A 22,247-nucleotide genomic window follows, 5' to 3' on the forward strand; every position below is an offset into this window, starting at 1 on the left:
AATTTATATCAAAACCACGTTTTGATATAAACTAAACCCTGAAACGCGCAAGAAACACACAAAACACCCTTTTTGAGGAATAAACTATTTATTCCAAGCCCAACTGACTAAAATGCACTAAAATCACAAGAAAACTATAAAACTGGTCTAAAAACCAAAGAGAGAGGTAAAAATACTAACGAGAATAACGGAGCACCTAACATGCCTCCGCCAGCGCCCAAGAGTGCCGAAAATCTCCATTTTGAAAGCGAAATTGACAAAATAGCTGCGAGAAATGCGCGCGCGCCCGTAGGTCAAACGCGGCACACAGTGACATACGGAGTGAGTCTAGAAACTCAAGCGACTTTAAAGAATTGTTTAGAAGAACACACGGTGCCAACCGTACAGCATGATTTGTCTGCTAGCAATTGTTTTATTGGACTCTAAAAAGTTAACGTGCTCAGTTTCAGAAATATCACTGGTACATCTCAATGAATTTTCTGCTATGTTTTCAGTTTCAGATATTCATCTAGAGTTGAGATTTTCCCGAGTTATTATTATAGCAGTAAATTGACGCTCGAAGTTTGCGTACTGAACCTTCCGACTCTGATAATAAGCCACGCCCCCTTTTAGCTGTCCCATCAATGATAGTTAACCGAAACCCCACACCTTTTTGCTGTTACCGAGATAGCTGGAAGGGACGAGGTTTATTTTCAGAAACGAGATGTTCTACCCGGAAGCAAGAAATGTCAAAAAGAAACTGTTTCGATAAATTAATTTATTGTCAATCAAAATAAAGGGAGGGAATGCATTTGGAATTTTCGTAATTTATTGATGGGTGTTTATGTGGAAAAACTTTCGAAACAAATCTGAAACATAGCTATAATTTGATAAACATGCTCTATGAAATCTCTTTATTTTTTCTAATAACAATACGGAACGGAAAAGAGATGATAGGGATGGGAAACCAGGTTAAGGGACAGTCATAGGAAAGGGCAACACACTACATACTGATTTTTCTAAACATGTTACAAGTTAAAAGGGTACTGAAACTGAGAAAGTGTTTTGTGGGATCCAAGCAAATATCCCTCCTAACATGAATTTTTCTAATTTCTATTTTTATTGGTACCGACTAGAGTTGCATGGAATTCCGACTTCCAATTTCTGACCGCCGGATTAGGAAAGTCTACTTCCAACTTCCGTCATTCCATAACTGAAAATTAGGAAGAGTACAATTCGCACAAATTCATGTAAAAATGGTCTAAAAGGACAGAAAATAGGCTTTTCATCTGCCAAAAAACTAAATTTTCACTGATTTTTGCGAATTTTATGATCTCTTGGAGTTTTTGTATATTTGCGAAAAAATCTACTTCCGACTTCCGGGGATAATAAATTTTCACTTCTATGTGATTCTGGTAAATGCTATTTATCAAACGTTGTTTATGTGGAGAACAAATTGAACAATATCTGAAACGGAGACGTTTTTTGAAATTATCTCACCGGCTAGAAAAAGTTCATGACATTTTTACTTCTTTCTAATAAAGCTTATTTGGTTTTCTCTCGTGCTCAGCTGGTGACTAGAAAAGAAAATACAGTGATGAGAAACCAAAGGGAGAGTTTTGGAAGACCAGAAGTTTGCTTACTGACAATTCTTTATCATGAAACAAGTTCAAATGATACCAAAACTGGAAAGTTTTGTGAATTCCGAATAATCCTAACGTGAATATTCTAAATTTTCAACAACAGCTCCGCCTTTTCTCAAAAATTAGTAATTTAGGTTTCAATTACATGGTAACCGTTTTTCTCGATTAGTTCTGATGTTTGTAGTAATTCTCAAAAAATGCACTTCAACACAAGAAAAGTGCAAATTTTTACATATATTAAAAATCATTTTTTTACATGTCCTGAATAAATGATTTTTTTTCATCGGAAGCACCTAAATGACCTGAAATAATTAAAAAGAAGAGAGTTTTTCCGAATACTTTTTATTTAATATAAACATTTTGTTTTCAAAAAATTAAAACCTTAGTTTCATTATAAGAAATTGGGCAGTCATTAAGACTGCCCAACTTCTTCCTCATCTTTTCAACCATCTCCACTATTATCTTCGGGCGCGTCGACTTCTTGATTGGGATCCACCATGGCGATTTTCTGCAAGAAATTCATAAGTTACACGGGTTCTTCCTGTAGGAATTGGTCCGAATGGGATCGGAATTCCAAGTTGAGACAGATGCAGTCTTATAGCAAATTTCACCCTTATTCCGAATATGTAATCAGTTTTTGCAGTTGAAGTCTGTGAGAAAAGTTACTAGAAAAAACAAAAGTTAGCCTTTAACACTCTCCGGCAGCAGACCGTGAATTTATAATAATTGTTTGGAATATTTCTGTATATATATGGGACAATAAAGAACCAAATAAAACTTCCAGAAAATTAGGTAAAGTCGATTTTGAGACTCCGGAAGCTTTCACTTCTGCACTAGGTTATCACGTAAACGGGAATAACTTTACTCGGGGACTCCCGTTGCAAAAACTAGTTACAGATTCGGAATCGGCTTAAAATTATAGGAAAGCACTCGTCTCCACAGCCCCCGTCTCAACCATTTCCAAATAAGGTCTATATCCAGACGGAACAATTTCAGATTGTCCCTTTTTTAGCCCAGTTTCCCTTACTTTCTCATCGTCGAAGATGACGATGAAGACGTCGAACGATGGGAAGTCCTTCTTGATCCTGATACCCATAATCTATAATAAAGTTATAAATATTCTGGAAGATGAAACTGATAATGGCTAAACCGATGTTCAAAAACGGGTACGTTTTACATGACATTTAAATACTTTCTCGTTATTCGAGTTTAAACATTTGGTTTGTTTGAGACCAGCTCTACTGTAAAAGAATAGGTTCCTTAATCTGATATCCAGTTGCTATAGACATTCCACTCTTGAATGGGATGAAGATCTATTTTTTGGCAACTTTGAGAATTATTGGGAATTATTCCTACACAGTCTGGCATTATCTTGAAACTACGCATATCTTGGTAAGATCTAAACTGAAAATTTATTATCCCAAACAGTTTTCGCTGTCAGTTTTCCTATATACAGTGTTATCTCCCCAACTTTTTTGTGCCGGCACTTCTTGGGGAGTTACAGTATTTTCTCATTCCCATCGACTGATTTCAGTTCGAAATAACGCGATTTTTGAGATGTAGTTTTAAAATATCTATAACTTTCGAAGAAGTCTCCGTAGCAAAACGTCGTCAATTACAAAACGAAAGTTCTAATTTTGAACCGTATAGTTCTTCAAAAATTGACTTGGTCGAACAACTAGTGATATCGCGACACATTCTCAAAGTTAGACAATTTTAACTGAATACGGCTTAAATTTTTTGAATTTTAATTTCCGAACCACTCACCTTCTCAACATTCAACAATAATTAAAAAAGGACTCAATAAAAATCAGGGGATTAAATATATAGACCGGTTCATTCAGTCTTGTGGGGAGTAAATGTGGTTTCCCTTGGGCTCTCTCCCCTTTTATACGGGATTCGTATTCATGCGCGGGTTGTGTCCATTAGTAACCAGGCAACTCGTTGAAAGAGAAGAGAGAGTGAAAGTAAACGGGAATAGTCTATTTTCCTTCAATTTATTCAGTGTCTCGTAGAAGTGGATGTTGAAAATGGATCCTGTCCATTGGTAGCAGGGAAACCCGAAAAAAGAGAAGTGGCTTCCTTCCGGGCAGGGGAAATTCGGGGACTCGCTATAACGGCAAATTTTATTGCTTCAAGGCTAAAATTATTGAACTGACTGTGACTGTTTTCTGAACACGTCTGTAATAAGAGTTCTATAAAGAATCTGTAGTTAGTTTTTTTAAAATTCATATGGGTTTTCAATTCTCCAATCTGAAAAAATCTGAATTCTGAAAGTTCTGAGAAATTGTTCAAGAAATGATACATCTTATCGGATCTTTTATTGAAACTTGAACATATTCTATCAAGACTGGTCTTTGAAAACTTATTTATATCAGGAACTAAAAAAATTCAAAAAAAAATCTTGAACGAGACCCTCATGAGACAGTTTCAAGTGAAACAAAGAGAAAATCGAGGAGATAGAGAGAGGGACAATAAACGGGGGAAGGAAAATAAAAGGATGATGAGATGTGTTAAGGGGGTTGAAAATAAATTTGGAAAAATAGTAAAAACTGTGACATATGTACAACTAAAAAAGCAGAGAAAAGAGAAATTAGAACCGGGTGATTGATGAGTTAAGTAAAGTTTGTGAGGGGGAAAGAAAAGAATTTACATTGATGGTGATAACAATCCAGTACGGAACAGTAAACGAGACAAATTATCCGAAAGGGGAGAGATAGATAAGGGTCATGGGTCTTCTGAGAGAATGTGATAATTTGCCGACAAGCTGTCCTGGATTAGAGTTTAGCTCGACTCTTCGGATTTGATTGTCACTGACTCTTCCACCATTTCCACAGAATACGTAATCTTCACGGGCGTAACCAGAGGAAGATGTAGTTGATAACACCAACTTTGAGAGTGTTTCTCGGTGTCGCTGATTGTCTCCCAAAACAGTTTTTGAAATTGACCGTTTTTGTATGAGCACTCTCTAAAAGGGTACAGTTCGGCAAACTTTTACTGACTGAAACTTTCTAGAAAGATTTCGCACAAAAAAAATAAATCATAAGAACTACTTTTACTCTGTTTAATCTTTAAAAAAATCTACTTTGAGAGACAATCATCGACACCAAGAAACATGCTCAAAGTTGGTAATTTTTATCTGAAATTAGTCATCGGTATAAAGTATTCACGAACAATAACTTGTGCTGAAACATTTTACGGCATTGAATTGCCATAAAAAAGCTTTAAGGAGCTCAAGTTATTGCTTGTGAATACGTCCATTTCGGCAATGGCCAGCACTGTTCTCCCTCAATCTGACATGGGAAGTCCTCGAAGTGTCCTTTTTCAAACGACTCAATAATTTGGCACCTCATACTTTCGAGTCCATAGATTCCGAATCTGAAATAAAAATCTGCTAAATCCTTCTGTGAGCCGATTTATGAACCGTCAAACTTTTCTTACGATTAAGCTTTTTTTAAACAAAAATTAGAAAAGTTTGACGGCTCATAACTCGGCTCACAGAAGGATTTAGCAGATTTTTATTTCAGATTCGGAATCTATGGACTGAAAAGTATCAGGTGGGAAACATTTGAGCAGTTTGAAGAAGGACACTTCAAGGACATCCCTTGTGAAATTCACGTCAACGTTGAGTTGACAATCATCAATGTTTCCTCAGCATTCAATGTTCCCGTCGAGTTTCTAGAGGGACTATTTTCGAACAACAACTTGTGCTATTTAATAAATATTTATGGTGTCAAATTACCATAAAAATGTATTAAATTGCAAAAGTTATTGTTCGTGAACAGGAACCACATGAACCCATTCACAAGTTGCAAAAAAGGAAAACACTATTCTTGCTGCTTGCAAAAAATAGATGTTTGCTTTTTTTGCTACCTTGTAAATGGGTTTATAATAGGATTATTTACGACATGTGAAAAATACAAGAAAAGTGTAAATTAATTAACATTTTCTTGTATTAAAATACACTTTTTACATGTTGTGAATAAATGGGTTTTTTTAATCCAAGCACCTAAATGACCTGAAATAAAAGAAAATATGAGAGTTTTCCCATAAACTTTTTATTATTCCAAAATACCAAAAATTATTTCCCAAAACAAAATTAACCCTCAACGTTCTACATAAGAAGTTGGGCAGTCATTTAGTCTGCCCAACTTTTCTCTCATTTTTTCTATAAATTCCTCTATTATTTCCCGATTTGGCCTGGGGGTGCAGCCATAAAAAACAATCCAATCAATCTCATGCCGTTTAAACGGCGCCTCTGAGTTGACTTCTTCTTCTGGAGTCATTAGGGCCATCTTCTGCAAGAAATTCATCAGTTATACTGATTCTTCCTGTAGGATTTGGTCCAGATGGAGACAAATGTAGTCGTATAGCAAATTTTACCCGGATTCCAAATATGTAAGTAGTTTTCGCGATGGGAGTCTGTGAGAAAAGTTATTCAAGAGTTCGTAAGAACCTACAGTACTGCTCAAAAGGTTATCAACTTTGCCTGTTCTCAGTTGAAAATAACACACTTTGACAGTGTATTTCGTTGTCACTTGATTGTCTGACAAACTCAATTTTGCATGAGTTAGATAGAGCAAAAATAGCACATCATTATTGTAATTGACCGTTTCTTTGTAGGGACACTATCATGGAAGTTACAGATTGTCAAAGTGAAAAGCTCCAAAATTTGGCTAATATGCACTGAAATTAGTCGGCATCTGGGAGAAATGACTTTGGTTAACTGCAATTTTCATGATAGTGTGCCAATAAAAATGGTAAACTACAAAAATGATGTGCTATTTTTGCTCTTTCCAACCCTAAAAAATAAAATTTGTCGGACAATCAGATGACACTGAAATATACTGTTAAAGTTGGTCGTTTTCCACTGAAAACAGCCAAAGTTGATAACCTTTTGAGGAGTATTGTAAACGTGAATAACGTTTCGTAGGGACTCCCGTCGCAAAAACTAATTGCAGATTCGGAATCAGCGAAAAAATTGATATAGGACAGTATTCATCTACGATCGAAACTGTGACCCCCATCTCGAGACCATTTCCTAGTGAGGTTTCTATCCAGACGAAACAATCTCCGTTTACAGATTCCCTCACCTTCTCTTCATCAAATATTACGACGAAGACGTCGAATTTCGGGAACTCTCTCATGATCCGCCGGAGCATCACCGTCTCCCATTCCGAGATGTCTGTGGTCAGAACGTGTCTCATATTGAACACGTTCTGGGCCTCGATGAGATTGAAGGGGACTGCCTGAATATTTGGCTTCATTCCAGGGACTGCACATCTGATCCACTGAAAAATAAGATGTTGAGTCAAAAAGCATTGTGTATAAAATCACCTTTGGCTTGGAGAAGAACTTGTTGATGTAGTTGTCTCCTTTTGCGATCGAGAACTTGTTGGAGCAAGTTGGGAACGTCTAAAATTGAATTTTTGCATGTTTGGAAATGTCTTGAATACATTATTGTCTTGCGAGCAGACGCTCACAGTTTGGAGAAAATGTAATTCTCGCCAAGCATCAATGCTTGCAAGACGACACTCGTTTGATGTATTTGCACTGGACAGTTCCTACAACCGCACACTGCCGAAACCGAAGAAAATTATGTGCCAAATTGATAGACTCAGAGAAAAAGAGTCATTTTCATGTGCATTTCGGTGGAGCGCAGTTGTGAGAACTATGCTGAGCTGATACCACAACGAGATACCAACTAACCAGTGAGTACTCCCGGAAGATAGTTCTGAAGTTCGGCTTCTCGCTGGTTCCATCGAATTCATATCTCGAGCGCTTAGTGGTTCCGGTACCTGTAATATGGTTATTTTCAGAAGCACAAAATAATCTTTCAGTTCTTTTGAACCAAACAAAAGTTTGTCTAAAACCTACCGGCGGTTAAAATTGGCAAGAGGGTCGGTGCTGGAGTCTGGTTGCTGGGTTTCGTGATGATGGAGGTTTCTGAAAAAGAGATTTCTTGAAATTCAGTTCCAAGATTGAATGACCACAGGTTTCCGTTCCAAACTTCCAATAGCTACTAAACCAACCTGAGGACGGAGAGATCGAGGTGGTGATTGGTGGGGTCAGGGTTCCTAAGCTTGTGGGAAGTCCGAAGCTCGTAGGGAATGGAGTTTCTGAAAAATAAATTATCCTTTTCAGATGAAAAATTGGCATATTTCATTAAAAATGCCTGTGCCAAAAGTCTGAGATTTTGTATCTACACGAACCAGTTCTCTCAACGGTTTCCGACTTCGTGGTACCATCTGTGGTTCCTTGAGACGATGTCGTGGATTCGGTGGTCGAAAGAGCAGATGCAGTCGTGGTGGCTTCTGGAGACTCTGAGACTTCGTCGCTGGTGAAGTCTTGAGAAGATGTCGTGGATGGAGTTGGCTTGGTGGAGGAACCAGTGGTGGCCGAAGCAGTGGTAGTGATGGTGCCTCCTTGAACGGTGTCTGAAAAAAAATCTTCAATTCGTCTATCGTTGTATAGCCTCTTTACTTTCGACATCGATGATTTGAGCCTTTTTGGTATTCGTGCTGGTCGAGGTCTGAACAGTGCGGCTGGTAGATTCTGGAGCGGGGTCTGAGAAAAAACAGTTTTTATCAATTCGCGACTGGCCAGCTTACTCTCGATGTGAGGTTCCTGAGTTGTTACTGTTTCCGTGGATTTGGTGCTGAGGGTAGATGTAGAGATCACTGGAACGGTGTCTGAAAAATGTATTCATATGTGTATTGTTTCATTGAAGAAGAAGCGATACTCTCGATATCCACGAAGTGAGGTTCTGGAGTTTCGGCAATTTCGGATGTAGTTGTAGTAGATTTGGTGGTAGTTGTAGAAATTCCGGAAGAAACTTTTGGGACAACAGTATCTGAAACAATCATTAATGATTTTGTCTTTGGTCTCATTGATAATTTACTCTCAATGACGACGAAATGTTGCGTAGGCTCGGATTTGGTGGTAGTGGCAGTAGTGGTGGTGGATACCGGAACCGTGGCTGTGGATGAAGTGGTCTCAATGTGGACGGTAGATGTGGAGACTTCTGGAACCGTATCTGAAAAACCACATTTTATTGTCCCAAGATTGGAAAATAGACGCACTTTCGTTCACTAGCGGCTTTTGAGTAGTAGAAGAAGTTGGCTCAATTGTCGTGGAAGCACTGGACAGTTTTGGCACGGTATCTGAAATTTCAAATTTTAAAAATCGCTCAAAAATCCACGAATGGCTTGCTCTCAAGGGTTGTGGTAGATGGAGTTTTAGAAGACGTGGTGGATTCAGAAGTGGAAGTCGTTGAATCAGAAGATGTGGTTTGAGAAGCTGTTGAGGATGGGACAGAAACCGAAGATGAAACCGACGAAGACAATGTCGATGTTGGAGAGGAACTCGAATCTGTAGGAACTTGTGTGCTTTTCTAGTCTAAAGTGTCAACAAACCAGTTGAAGATGAGCTTGTAGAAGTTGTAGAGCCATCGGTAGAAGTTGAAGTCACAGTAGTTCCAGATGACGTTACCGGTGAAGTGGTGGACGATTCAGTACTCGATTTGGTAGAAACGGTAGTAGAAGGCTCAGAGCTAGTAGAGGCCTCAGATACTTCTGAAATAGTTTTCTCGTTTGTAACCCGCAACGTATTCTGTAGTTTACCAGGTGTCGTGGAGGAACCGACGGTTGAGGAGGAGGACTTCGATGATGGTTTAGTTGTCGAGGAAGACTGCTGAGATGATGTTCCGATGGTCGAGGTTACTTGAGGTTCAGTACTTGATGACGCTTGGGAAGTCACGGATTCCGATGAAGAAGTTTGGGACATGGTAGAAGAGCTTGAAACTCCGGAGCTCGATTCTGTAAATTCCCGTTTTTTGAAGGTTTCCTAAATTCCATTCAAACCGGTAGAAGTCTCAGATGTCGATGAACTCAAGCCAGTTGTGGATTCCTGAAGTGAAACAGTTGGAACTGCTTGGCTGGTCTGAGAGACTTTTGTTGATGATGTCTCAATTGGCTTTGTGGTTGAAATAACAATATCCAGAGTTGTCTTTCCAGAAGAAGTTGTTCGAACCGATGGAGTTCCGGTGGATGATGAAGAAGTGGAGTCCGAAGAAGTCGGCGATATCTCTGAAAAACCTAACCTCGATAACTGAAACTTGTTAGGTACCTATTGTTTCAATGTCTTTGTTACAGACTTTTTAAATTCCCTCCAATCATTTTCATTGACATCATTTTCTATCTTTTGTAGTCAACATCATTTGAGTCAAAAGAGCCCAGAGCATTTTTATGGCATCTCATTATTTTTAGGGCACGGTTGACTTTTTTCTCCGCGCACATGTTTTTCTCGGAAAGCAATGACTTTGTTATGGCAATATCAAAAATAGAGTCCCGTGCCGTATCGGAATATAAGACCTCCGAGAAATCAAATGTTCGAAACATCCACACCACTTTCAAAATGAGGAAGTTATGAAACAGTTCAATGTTCTGGGTTTTCTGATGGCATGACACTTTCTAGTATGCGGAGTTAAAAAATATGCAGAACTTTTCCTATGCAGTAGCGAGCACGGCTCCGGGACATTTCGAAACTGCGACATCTCAAAGCCATCATTTCGAAACTGGTGAGACACAAATAAATGTTGTTATTGGAAAAAAGTAGAATTATAGTTTTGCTGATTTATTCGTGTCTCACCGGTTTCGAACTGTTACTGAGCATCGAGCACTGGTGCATACCATTCGAAACTTTTATATTTAACTCTGCTAAAACTTGCCCTTTGTGCCCATAAATTTTTTCTACAATCTGTCAGAAGTATAAAAACAGTATAAATTCAGAAGTATATAAATAAAAAAACCAGAAAAAATCCGCGTCTGCATTCTGAAATCTCAGAATGACTCGAGAAAAAAGGATAAGGAATTAAAAAATCAAAATGGAAAAAAGATTAGAACGAAAAAAGAATGAATGAATTTATGAGTTTGATCCACCATGATGACATGGGATTTAGTGATGGAATCATTAAAACTTCCACCATATCAACCATAGAACTTTGTTATGGCGTCAGTGAAACAATGATATTTCGCGCGTTATTACTGATTCCCGCTTTTTATCGATTAGTTTTTTAAAAAGTTTCATGCTTTTGGAAATTTCAGCTACTTTCCACGAAAATGTAATGCGATATGAACAAATTTTCGCAAAGTAAGATATAAAAGTTTGAATCTGTACTCTCCAAAAAATACAAATTTTGTGAAATTATTTCAAAACCACTTTTTCAAAAAGAGTTCAAAAAATTTAGACTTTGGGAAACAGATAGAATTCATTAGATGTACACTAACTTTTTGGAAAACGGAATAATAATATGATTTTGAAACACCCGACTGCATGTTTGATAGTTCAGTGCCGTAATCTATCTAATGCGCGGTGACAAAATCCTGATGACCAAAACCTACGTTAAATTGATGGTTGGGACCCCCCTTTTGCGAATTGCTGCTGTTTTGAACTTTCAATCGGCAGAGCTACTAGAAAGAAAAGAGAATATCAAGATACTTGGTTACACCTAACTCTTTGCAAACAAGCGATACGTGAAAAGCGTTGGAAGCTTGCAAAGTATGGACGCTTAACTCCATTAGAAGATATGCTCTAGTGCTAGTAACTGACCTGTTGATTCAGTAGTAGTAGAGACGGTGGAGGAAGGAATTGTGGTTGAAGAGGATGGAACAGTTGAAGACGTCGAGGAGACTCCCAGAGTTGAAGAGGATGAGACGGTAGAAACGGTAGTGGTAGTGGTAGAAGGATCAATCGAAGATGTGGAAGAAACTACCGTAGTAGAGGTGGATGGGACTGTGGAAGACGTGGAAGAGATCATAGGAGTATATGAAGACGAAACAGTAGAAGACGTAGAGGAGATACCCGTGGTTGAAGTGGTTGAGACAGTAGAAGACGAGTAAGAAACGGTAGGGGTAGAAGTGGAAGAAGCTACCGTAGTAGAGGTGGATGGGGCAATGGAAGAGATCACATTAGTAGATGTAGACGGAACAGTTGTAGTCGTGGAGGAGATAACCGTGGTTGAAGAGGAGGGAGCAGTGGAAGACGTAGAAGAAACAGAAGTAGTTGAGGTAGACGGAATTGCGGTAGAAGTCGAAGAAACGGTGGTGGATGTTGGAACTTTGGTTGTGGTGGTATCTGTAACGAATATCTTTTTTGAAGTAAAACTACTTTTATAAGGCGAAACGTTAAAGTGAAGACTAGGATTTCTATTCCAAACATTAGTTAACTTACCAATGGTACAGCTTGTTGAGAAGAAGTAGATCTTGGAGGGCTGAAAGAAAATCAATGTATTTTAAGTTGCAGTTTCTCATTGACTTACCAAAAAATTTGCTGCTGTAGCAATGGAAACTGCGAGCGCAAGAACGATTGGAAGTCTCATTCTGAAATACTCAAAACTTTGTTGAGAAACTGCCGGAAAACTAAGAAAAGTAGAGGAAGAAAGAGAAGATGAAAAAGAAGAACTGAAATTTTTAATAGAATTCAATGAAGATTGAAGGCGCACCGAAAGCTTGTTTCGGCTCGTCTCCAAGTAACAAATGGATTTTCGCGGACGTGTTTCGCGTGATTCGCTCAATGTTTCTTGTGCTCAACATGTATTAAGGAAGAAATCGGAATATAATGGACATGACATTTAGAAATATGAGCCTGAAACAAGAATAAAAACACATAAAAACACAGCGGACAATTCTGATGAACTCGCACGGCCCACGGCCGCGGTGTTCGCTGTGACTATGGAGAAAAGGAGACACGGAGCATACGGTGAGAATCAAAGAATCATGACATCAACCTCAAAAGTTAACAAAGGAAGAACAGATTGAAAATAGGTTTTATCTAGAAAATAGGATATTTGACAGCAGATACATAACAGTTTTCGTTAAATTTTTATTGAAAAATATAATTTGAAAACGAACTGTAACACGGAGAAAATGACTGGAATATAATGACCTATGAAGAAAAATTTGCAAAAAATGTTTACGGTAAAATTCAATACTTATTATTTTCAAAATTTAGAAAAAATTTGAAAAACTGGCAGATGCCAAAGTTTGAAACACTATTGTGTTGCTGGAAAAACCTCCCGGCTTACTGTAGTTTTTGCGGTGGGCTCTAAAATGCTCCCATCTTAAAAAAGAAGTGTTTTTTTGAATTTAGGAAAATTAAAACATTTTTTCGTATACTACTGCCGATTTGGAATTCCAATCATTTGAGAAGTTTGAGAACTCATAACTTGGCAGAAATGGAGTTTCGTTAAAATGGACTTATAACCAAATTAATAGATCGTTTGAAAGCGGCGTTTCCAAAAACCCATGTTAATCGTTATTATGATTTTATAAGACGTACCAACCATCTGAGAATAATGGTGTCTTTGGGTTCAACAAATTGCGGATCTGAGGAAAAAATGGGATACTCCAAAATACTGGATTTTTGTTATACACGAAATTCAAAAAAACAATTCACGGACAAACTAGATCATAAAAACTGCGTATTCAGACAAAATTAAAGTTGAGATGTTAGTTTAACCGTTAGTAAAAACTACAGTAAGCCGGGAGGTTTTTCCAGCAACACAATAGTGTTTCAAACTTTGGCATCTGCCAGTTTTTCAAATTTTTTCTAAATTTTGAAAATAATAAGTATCGAATTTTACCGTAAACATTTTTTGCAAATTTTTCTTCATAGGTCATTATATTCCAGTCATTTTCTCCGTGTTACAGTTCGTTTTCAAATTATATTTTTCAATAAAAATTTAACGAAAACTGTTATGTATCTGCTGTCAAATATCCTATTTTCTAGATAAAACCTATTTTCAATCTGTTCTTCCTTTGTTAACTTTTGAGGTTGATGTCATGATTCTTTGATTCTCACCGTATGCTCCGTGTCTCCTTTTCTCCATAGTCACAGCGAACACCGCGGCCGTGGGCCGTGCGAGTTCATCAGAATTGTCCGCTGTGTTTTTATGTGTTTTTATTCTTGTTTCAGGCTCATATTTCTAAATGTCATGTCCATTATATTCCGATTTCTTCCTTAATACATGTTGAGCACAAGAAACATTGAGCGAATCACGCGAAACACGTCCGCGAAAATCCATTTGTTACTTGGAGACGAGCCGAAACAAGCTTTCGGTGCGCCTTCAATCTTCATTGAATTCTATTAAAAATTTCAGTTCTTCTTTTTCATCTTCTCTTTCTTCCTCTACTTTTCTTAGTTTTCCGGCAGTTTCTCAACAAAGTTTTGAGTATTTCAGAATGAGACTTCCAATCGTTCTTGCGCTCGCAGTTTCCATTGCTACAGCAGCAAATTTTTTGGTAAGTCAATGAGAAACTGCAACTTAAAATACATTGATTTTCTTTCAGCCCTCCAAGATCTACTTCTTCTCAACAAGCTGTACCATTGGTAAGTTAACTAATGTTTGGAATAGAAATCCTAGTCTTCACTTTAACGTTTCGCCTTATAAAAGTAGTTTTACTTCAAAAAAGATATTCGTTACAGATACCACCACAACCAAAGTTCCAACATCCACCACCGTTTCTTCGACTTCTACCGCAATTCCGTCTACCTCAACTACTTCTGTTTCTTCTACGTCTTCCACTGCTCCCTCCTCTTCAACCACGGTTATCTCCTCCACGACTACAACTGTTCCGTCTACATCTACTAATGTGATCTCTTCCATTGCCCCATCCACCTCTACTACGGTAGCTTCTTCCACTTCTACCCCTACCGTTTCTTACTCGTCTTCTACTGTCTCAACCACTTCAACCACGGGTATCTCCTCTACGTCTTCTACTGTTTCGTCTTCATATACTCCTATGATCTCTTCCACGTCTTCCACAGTCCCATCCACCTCTACTACGGTAGTTTCTTCCACATCTTCGATTGATCCTTCTACCACTACCACTACCGTTTCTACCGTCTCATCCTCTTCAACTCTGGGAGTCTCCTCGACGTCTTCAACTGTTCCATCCTCTTCAACCACAATTCCTTCCTCCACCGTCTCTACTACTACTGAATCAACAGGTCAGTTACTAGCACTAGAGCATATCTTCTAATGGAGTTAAGCGTCCATACTTTGCAAGCTTCCAACGCTTTTCACGTATCGCTTGTTTGCAAAGAGTTAGGTGTAACCAAGTATCTTGATATTCTCTTTTCTTTCTAGTAGCTCTGCCGATTGAAAGTTCAAAACAGCAGCAATTCGCAAAAGGGGGGTCCCAACCATCAATTTAACGTAGGTTTTGGTCATCAGGATTTTGTCACCGCGCATTAGATAGATTACGGCACTGAACTATCAAACATGCAGTCGGGTGTTTCAAAATCATATTATTATTCCGTTTTCCAAAAAGTTAGTGTACATCTAATGAATTCTATCTGTTTCCCAAAGTCTAAATTTTTTGAACTCTTTTTGAAAAAGTGGTTTTGAAATAATTTCACAAAATTTGTATTTTTTGGAGAGTACAGATCCAAACTTTTATATCTTACTTTGCGAAAATTTGTTCATATCGCATTACATTTTCGTGGAAAGTAGCTGAAATTTCCAAAAGCATGAAACTTTTTAAAAAACTAATCGATAAAAAGCGGGAATCAGTAATAACGCGCGAAATATCATTGTTTCACTGACGCCATAACAAAGTTCTATGGTTGATATGGTGGAAGTTTTAATGATTCCATCACTAAATCCCATGTCATCATGGTGGATCAAACTCATAAATTCATTCATTCTTTTTTCGTTCTAATCTTTTTTCCATTTTGATTTTTTAATTCCTTATCCTTTTTTCTCGAGTCATTCTGAGATTTCAGAATGCAGACGCGGATTTTTTCTGGTTTTTTTATTTATATACTTCTGAATTTATACTGTTTTTATACTTCTGACAGATTGTAGAAAAAATTTATGGGCACAAAGGGCAAGTTTTAGCAGAGTTAAATATAAAAGTTTCGAATGGTATGCACCAGTGCTCGATGCTCAGTAACAGTTCGAAACCGGTGAGACACGAATAAATCAGCAAAACTATAATTCTACTTTTTTCCAATAACAACATTTATTTGTGTCTCACCAGTTTCGAAATGATGGCTTTGAGATGTCGCAGTTTCGAAATGTCCCGGAGCCGTGCTCGCTACTGCATAGGAAAAGTTCTGCATATTTTTTAACTCCGCATACTAGAAAGTGTCATGCCATCAGAAAACCCAGAACATTGAACTGTTTCATAACTTCCTCATTTTGAAAGTGGTGTGGATGTTTCGAACATTTGATTTCTCGGAGGTCTTATATTCCGATACGGCACGGGACTCTATTTTTGATATTGCCATAACAAAGTCATTGCTTTCCGAGAAAAACATGTGCGCGGAGAAAAAAGTCAACCGTGCCCTAAAAATAATGAGATGCCATAAAAATGCTCTGGGCTCTTTTGACTCAAATGATGTTGACTACAAAAGATAGAAAATGATGTCAATGAAAATGATTGGAGGGAATTTAAAAAGTCTGTAACAAAGACATTGAAACAATAGGTACCTAACAAGTTTCAGTTATCGAGGTTAGGTTTTTCAGAGATATCGCCGACTTCTTCGGACTCCACTTCTTCATCATCCACCGGAACTCCATCGGTTCGAACAACTTCTTCTGGAAAGACAACTCTGGATATTGTTATTTCAACCACAAAGCCAATTGAGACATCATCAACAAAAGTCTCTCAGACCAGCCAAGCAGTTCCAACTGTTTCACTTCAGGAATCCACAACTGGCTTGAGTTCATCGACATCTGAGACTTCTACCGGTTTGAATGGAATTTAGGAAACCTTCAAAAAACGGGAATTTACAGAATCGAGCTCCGGAGTTTCAAGCTCTTCTACCATGTCCCAAACTTCTTCATCGGAATCCGTGACTTCCCAAGCGTCATCAAGTACTGAACCTCAAGTAACCTCGACCATCGGAACATCATCTCAGCAGTCTTCCTCGACAACTAAACCATCATCGAAGTCCTCCTCCTCAACCGTCGGTTCCTCCACGACACCTGGTAAACTACAGAATACGTTGCGGGTTACAAACGAGAAAACTATTTCAGAAGTATCTGAGGCCTCTACTAGCTCTGAGCCTTCTACTACCGTTTCTACCAAATCGAGTACTGAATCGTCCACCACTTCACCGGTAACGTCATCTGGAACTACTGTGACTTCAACTTCTACCGATGGCTCTACAACTTCTACAAGCTCATCTTCAACTGGTTTGTTGACACTTTAGACTAGAAAAGCACACAAGTTCCTACAGATTCGAGTTCCTCTCCAACATCGACATTGTCTTCGTCGGTTTCATCTTCGGTTTCTGTCCCATCCTCAACAGCTTCTCAAACCACATCTTCTGATTCAACGACTTCCACTTCTGAAGCCACCACGTCTTCTAAAACTCCATCTACCACAACCCTTGAGAGCAAGCCATTCGTGGATTTTTGAGCGATTTTTAAAATTTGAAATTTCAGATACCGTGCCAAAACTGTCCAGTGCTTCCACGACAATTGAGCCAACTTCTTCTACTACTCAAAAGCCGCTAGTGAACGAAAGTGCGTCTATTTTCCAATCTTGGGACAATAAAATGTGGTTTTTCAGATACGGTTCCAGAAGTCTCCACATCTACCGTCCACATTGAGACCACTTCATCCACAGCCACGGTTCCGGTATCCACCACCACTACTGCCACTACCACCAAATCCGAGCCTACGCAACATTTCGTCGTCATTGAGAGTAAATTATCAATGAGACCAAAGACAAAATCATTAATGATTGTTTCAGATACTGTTGTCCCAAAAGTTTCTTCCGGAATTTCTACAACTACCACCAAATCTACTACAACTACATCCGAAATTGCCGAAACTCCAGAACCTCACTTCGTGGATATCGAGAGTATCGCTTCTTCTTCAATGAAACAATACACATATGAATACATTTTTCAGACACCGTTCCAGTGATCTCTACATCTACCCTCAGCACCAAATCCACGGAAACAGTAACAACTCAGGAACCTCACATCGAGAGTAAGCTGGCCAGTCGCGAATTGATAAAAACTGTTTTTTCTCAGACCCCGCTCCAGAATCTACCAGCCGCACTGTTCAGACCTCGACCAGCACGAATACCAAAAAGGCTCAAATCATCGATGTCGAAAGTAAAGAGGCTATACAACGATAGACGAATTGAAGATTTTTTTTCAGACACCGTTCAAGGAGGCACCATCACTACCACTGCTTCGGCCACCACTGGTTCCTCCACCAAGCCAACTCCATCCACGACATCTTCTCAAGACTTCACCAGCGACGAAGTCTCAGAGTCTCCAGAAGCCACCACGACTGCATCTGCTCTTTCGACCACCGAATCCACGACATCATCTCAAGACTCCACGAGCGACGAAGTCTCAGAAACTCCAGAAGCCACCACCACTGACTCTGCTGATTTGACCACCGAATCCATGACATCGTCTCAAGGAACCACAGATGGTACCACGAAGTCGGAAACCGTTGAGAGAACTGGTTCGTGTAGATACAAAATCTCAGACTTTTGGCACAGGCATTTTAATGAAAAATTGCCAACTTTTCATCTGAAAAGGATAATTAATTTTTCAGAAACTCCATTCCCTACGAGCTTCGGACTTCCCACAAGCTTCGGAACCCTGACCCCACCAATCACCACCTCGATCTCTCCGTCCTCAGGTTGGTTTAGTAGCTATTGGAAGTTTTGAACGGAAACCTGTGGTCATTCAATCTTGGAACTGAATTTCAAGAAATCTCTTTTTCAGAAACCTCCATCATCACGAAACCCAGCAACCAGACTCCAGCACCGACCCTCTTGCCAATTTTAACCGCCGGTAGGTTTTAGACAAACTTTTGTTTGGTTCAAAAGAACTGAAAGATTATTTTGTGCTTCTGAAAATAACCATATTACAGGTACCGGAACCACTAAGCGCTCGAGATATGAATTCGATGGAACCAGCGAGAAGCCGAACTTCAGAACTATCTTCCGGGAGTACTCACTGGTTAGTTGGTATCTCGTTGGGGTATCAGCTCAGCACAGTTCTCACAACTGCGCTCCACCGAAATGCGCATAAAAATGTCTCTTTTTCTCTGAGTCTATCAATTTGGCACAGAATTTTCTTCGGTTTCGGCAGTGTGCGGTTGTAAGAACTGTCCAGAGCAAATACATCAAACGAGTGTCGTCTTGCAAGCATTGATGCTTGGCGAGAATTACATTTTCTCCAAACTGTGAGCGTCTGCTCGCAAGACAATAATGTATTCAAGACATTTCCAAACATGCAAAAATTCAATTTTAGACGTTCCCAACTTGCTCCAACAAGTTCTCGATCGCAAAAGGAGACAACTACATCAACAAGTTCTTCTCCAAGCCAAAGGTGATTTTATACACAATGCTTTTTGACTCAACATCTTATTTTTCAGTGGATCAGATGCTCAGTCCCTGGAATGAAACCAAATATTCAGGCAGTCCCCTTCAATCTCATCGAGGCCCAGAACGTGTTCAACATGAGACACGTTCTGACCACAGATGTATCCGAATGGGAGACGGTGATGCTCCGGCGGATCATGAGAGAGTTCCCGAAATTCGACGTCTTCGTCGTAATATTTGATGAAGAGAAGGTGAGGGAATCTGTTAACGGAGATTGTTTCGTCTGGATAGAACCCTCACTAGGAAATGGTCTCGAGATGGGGGTCACAGTTTCGATCGTAGATGAATGCTGTCCTATATCAATTTTTTCGCTGATTCCGAATCTGCAATTAGTTTTTGCGACGGGAGTCCCTACGAAACGTTATTCACGTTTACAATACTCCTCAAAAGGTTATCAACTTTGGCTGTTTTCAGTGGAAAACGACCAACTTTAACAGTATATTTCAGTTTCATCTGATTGTCCGACAAATTTTATTTTTTAGGGTTGGAAAGAGCAAAAATAGCACATCATTTTTGTAGTTGACCATTTTTATTGGCACACTATCATGAAAATTGCAGTTAACCAAAGTCATTTCTCCCTGATTCCCACTAATTTCAGTGCATATTAGCCAAATTTTGGAGCTTTTCACTTTGACAACCTGTAACTTCCATGATAGTGTCCCTACAAAGAAACGGTCAATTACAATAATGATGTGCTATTTTTGCTCTGTCTAACCCATGCAAAATTGAGTTTGTCGGAAAATCAAGTGACAACGAAATACACTGTCAAAGTGTGTTATTTTCAACTGACATGGAATGTATTTTGACTGCTACCCCTAAAGTGCTGATTTTTTTTGCTCATTCGATGAGTTTTCTTGAGACAAAGTGGCCCATAAAGGCTTTTCCTGTGACGTGACCTCGTTTTTGAAAAATTGAGATTTTTCGAAAATGAAATTTTTTCGAAAATTTTTTTTCATTAATCTTTTTCATTATTTTACCGGATTGTTCAGAAAATGGGCTTTGCACATAATTGTAGCAAATTTTATGTAGTTTTTGACAAAAATATGACACTCATAAAAAAATAATTTTTTGATCCTGAAAATGGTAAAAATGTGACACCCTCCAAAAAAAAATTTTTTTTTTCGAGGTCTGCAGAGGTGACATACATATGGTAAGAAAGAACAACTCATGGGGATGATTTTTTCATATAGCACTATAGTTGCTTCCAATTGAAAATTAAGGAAAAAATTGCTCTGAAAATTTTCATTTTTCGAAAAAATGTGACATGTCGGAAATATGCTCGAATTTCTAATATTGTCCAAGCTCCCAATTAAATTCAATAAAAATAACATTTTTCAGATTATGTACGACCATTTTCGAACAATGATTCACATCCGTGTTAACTTCTCTTGTCATAACACTCGTTCAAAGATTGCAATTTTTCTCATGTGAAGAACGTTCAACAGCTTATAACTCCTCTGAAACTAAAGGAAACAGGCTCAAAAACATAGAGCATCTCAAAAATAATTATTGATTTTTGAAAATCATATTCGGGGTGTTTTTAGAAAAAACAATTTTTTTCGATTTTTGATAAGGGGGGACCACATGAAATTTTTCCAGAAACTTAAAAAATTTTTTTTTTTCGAAAACAACTCAAAACAAGTTTATAAATAAAAATAAATGCTAAAAACCGTTAAATGTGGTTGTTTTCGAAAAAAAAATTTTTTCAAGATTCTGAAAAAAATTTCATGTGGTCCCCCCTTATCAAAAATCGAAAAAAATAGTTTTTGGAAAAACAGCCCAATCATGATTTTTGTGAAGCAACAGTCGTTTTTGGATTGTTCTAAGCTTTTGAGCAAGTTTGCTTCAGTTTTAGAGGAGTTATGAGCAATTGAATTTCCACCACATGAGAAAACTTGCATTTTTTGAACGAGTGTTATGACAAGAGAAGTTAACAGGGATGTGAATCATTGTTCGAAAATGGTCGTACATAATCTGAAAAATGTTATTTTTATTGAATTTAATTGGGAGCTTGGACAATATTAGAAATTCGAACTTATTTCCGACATGTCACATTTTTTCGAAAAATGAAAATTTTCAGAGCAATTTTTTCCTTAATTTTCAATTGGAAGCAACTATAGTGCTATATGAAAAAATCATCCCCATGAGTTGTTCTTTCTTACCATATGTATGTCACCTCTGCAGACCTCGAAAAAAAAATTTTTTTTTTGGAGGGTGTCACATTTTTACCTTTTTCAGGATCAAAAAATTATTTTTTTATGAGTGTCATATTTTTGTCAAAAACTACATAAAATTTGCTACAATTATGTGCAAAGCACATTTTCTGAACAATCCGGTAAAATAATGAAAAAAATTAATGAAAAAAAATTTTCGAAAAAATTTCATTTTCGAAAAATCTCAATTTTTCAAAAGCGAGGTCACGTCACAGGAAAAGCCTTTATGGGCCACTTTGTCTCAAGAAAACTCATCGAATGAGCAAAAAAAATCAGCACTTTAGGGGTAGCAGTCAAAATACATTCCATGTGAGAACAGGCAAAGTTGATAACCTTTTGAGCAGTACTGTAGGTTCTTACGAACTCTTGAATAACTTTTCTCACAGACTCCCATTGCGAAAACTACTTACATATTTGGAATCCGGGTAAAATTTGCTATACGACTACATTTGTCTCCATCTGGACCAAATCCTACAGGAAGAATCAGTATAACTGATGAATTTCTTGCAGAAATTGGCCCTAATGAGTCCAGAAGAAGAAGTGAACTCAGAGGCGCCGTTTAAACGGCATGAGATTGATTGGATTGTTTTTTATGGCTGCACCCCACGGCCAAATCGGGAAATTATAGAGGAATTTATAGAAAAAATGAGAGAAAAATTGGGCAGACTAAATGACTGCCCAACTTCTTATGTAGAACGTTGAGGGTTAATTTTTTTTTTGGGAAATAATTTTTGGTATTTTGGAATAATAAAATGTTTATGGGAAAACTCTCATCTTTTCTTTCATTTCAGGTCATTTAGGTGCTTGGATTAAAAAAAAATCATTTATTCACAACATGTAAAAAATGTATTTTAATACAAGAAAATGTTAATTAATTTACACTTTTCTTGTGTTGATGTGCAATTTTTACAAAAAAATATTTTTTCTAGTAGTAAAAAATCGTTTTTTTTTGCTAACTTGTGAATAGTTTACGAGCATGTTTACGAGCA

General features: G+C 38.0%; 1 protein-coding gene and 1 pseudogene across 2 annotated transcripts; one reads left to right on the top strand and one right to left on the bottom strand.

The window, feature by feature from the left end:
- Positions 1-2,064: 2,064 nt before the first annotated feature.
- GCK72_013077 lies at positions 2,065-14,286 on the bottom strand (annotated as a pseudogene). The gene is made up of 21 exons: positions 14,110-14,286; positions 12,960-13,006; positions 11,941-12,001; positions 11,853-11,892; positions 11,232-11,756; positions 9,485-9,709; positions 9,245-9,439; positions 9,038-9,196; positions 8,705-8,785; positions 8,524-8,658; positions 8,365-8,475; positions 8,234-8,314; positions 8,106-8,189; positions 7,835-8,059; positions 7,655-7,741; positions 7,500-7,568; positions 7,332-7,420; positions 6,960-7,037; positions 6,716-6,913; positions 2,650-2,721; positions 2,065-2,130 (listed from the first exon to the last, which is right to left on the bottom strand). Coding segments are annotated over exons 1-21 (2,805 nt in total).
- GCK72_013078 (uncharacterized protein) lies at positions 13,862-21,960 on the top strand (the record flags this gene model as incomplete). Its single annotated transcript, XM_053729626.1, has 18 exons — positions 13,862-13,921; positions 13,970-14,009; positions 14,106-14,630; positions 16,153-16,377; positions 16,423-16,617; positions 16,666-16,824; positions 17,077-17,157; positions 17,204-17,338; positions 17,387-17,497; positions 17,548-17,628; positions 17,673-17,756; positions 17,803-18,117; positions 18,211-18,297; positions 18,384-18,452; positions 18,532-18,620; positions 18,915-18,992; positions 19,039-19,236; positions 21,769-21,960. The coding sequence occupies 18 exons, from the start codon at positions 13,862-13,864 to the stop codon at positions 21,958-21,960; spliced, it is 2,724 nt and encodes a 907-aa protein (XP_053584398.1).
- Between the last annotated feature and the right edge of the window lie 287 nt (positions 21,961-22,247).

Source organism: Caenorhabditis remanei, chromosome IV, assembly GCF_010183535.1.
Source record: "Caenorhabditis remanei strain PX506 chromosome IV, whole genome shotgun sequence".
In the NCBI taxonomy this organism is placed as follows: domain Eukaryota; kingdom Metazoa; phylum Nematoda; class Chromadorea; order Rhabditida; family Rhabditidae; genus Caenorhabditis; species Caenorhabditis remanei.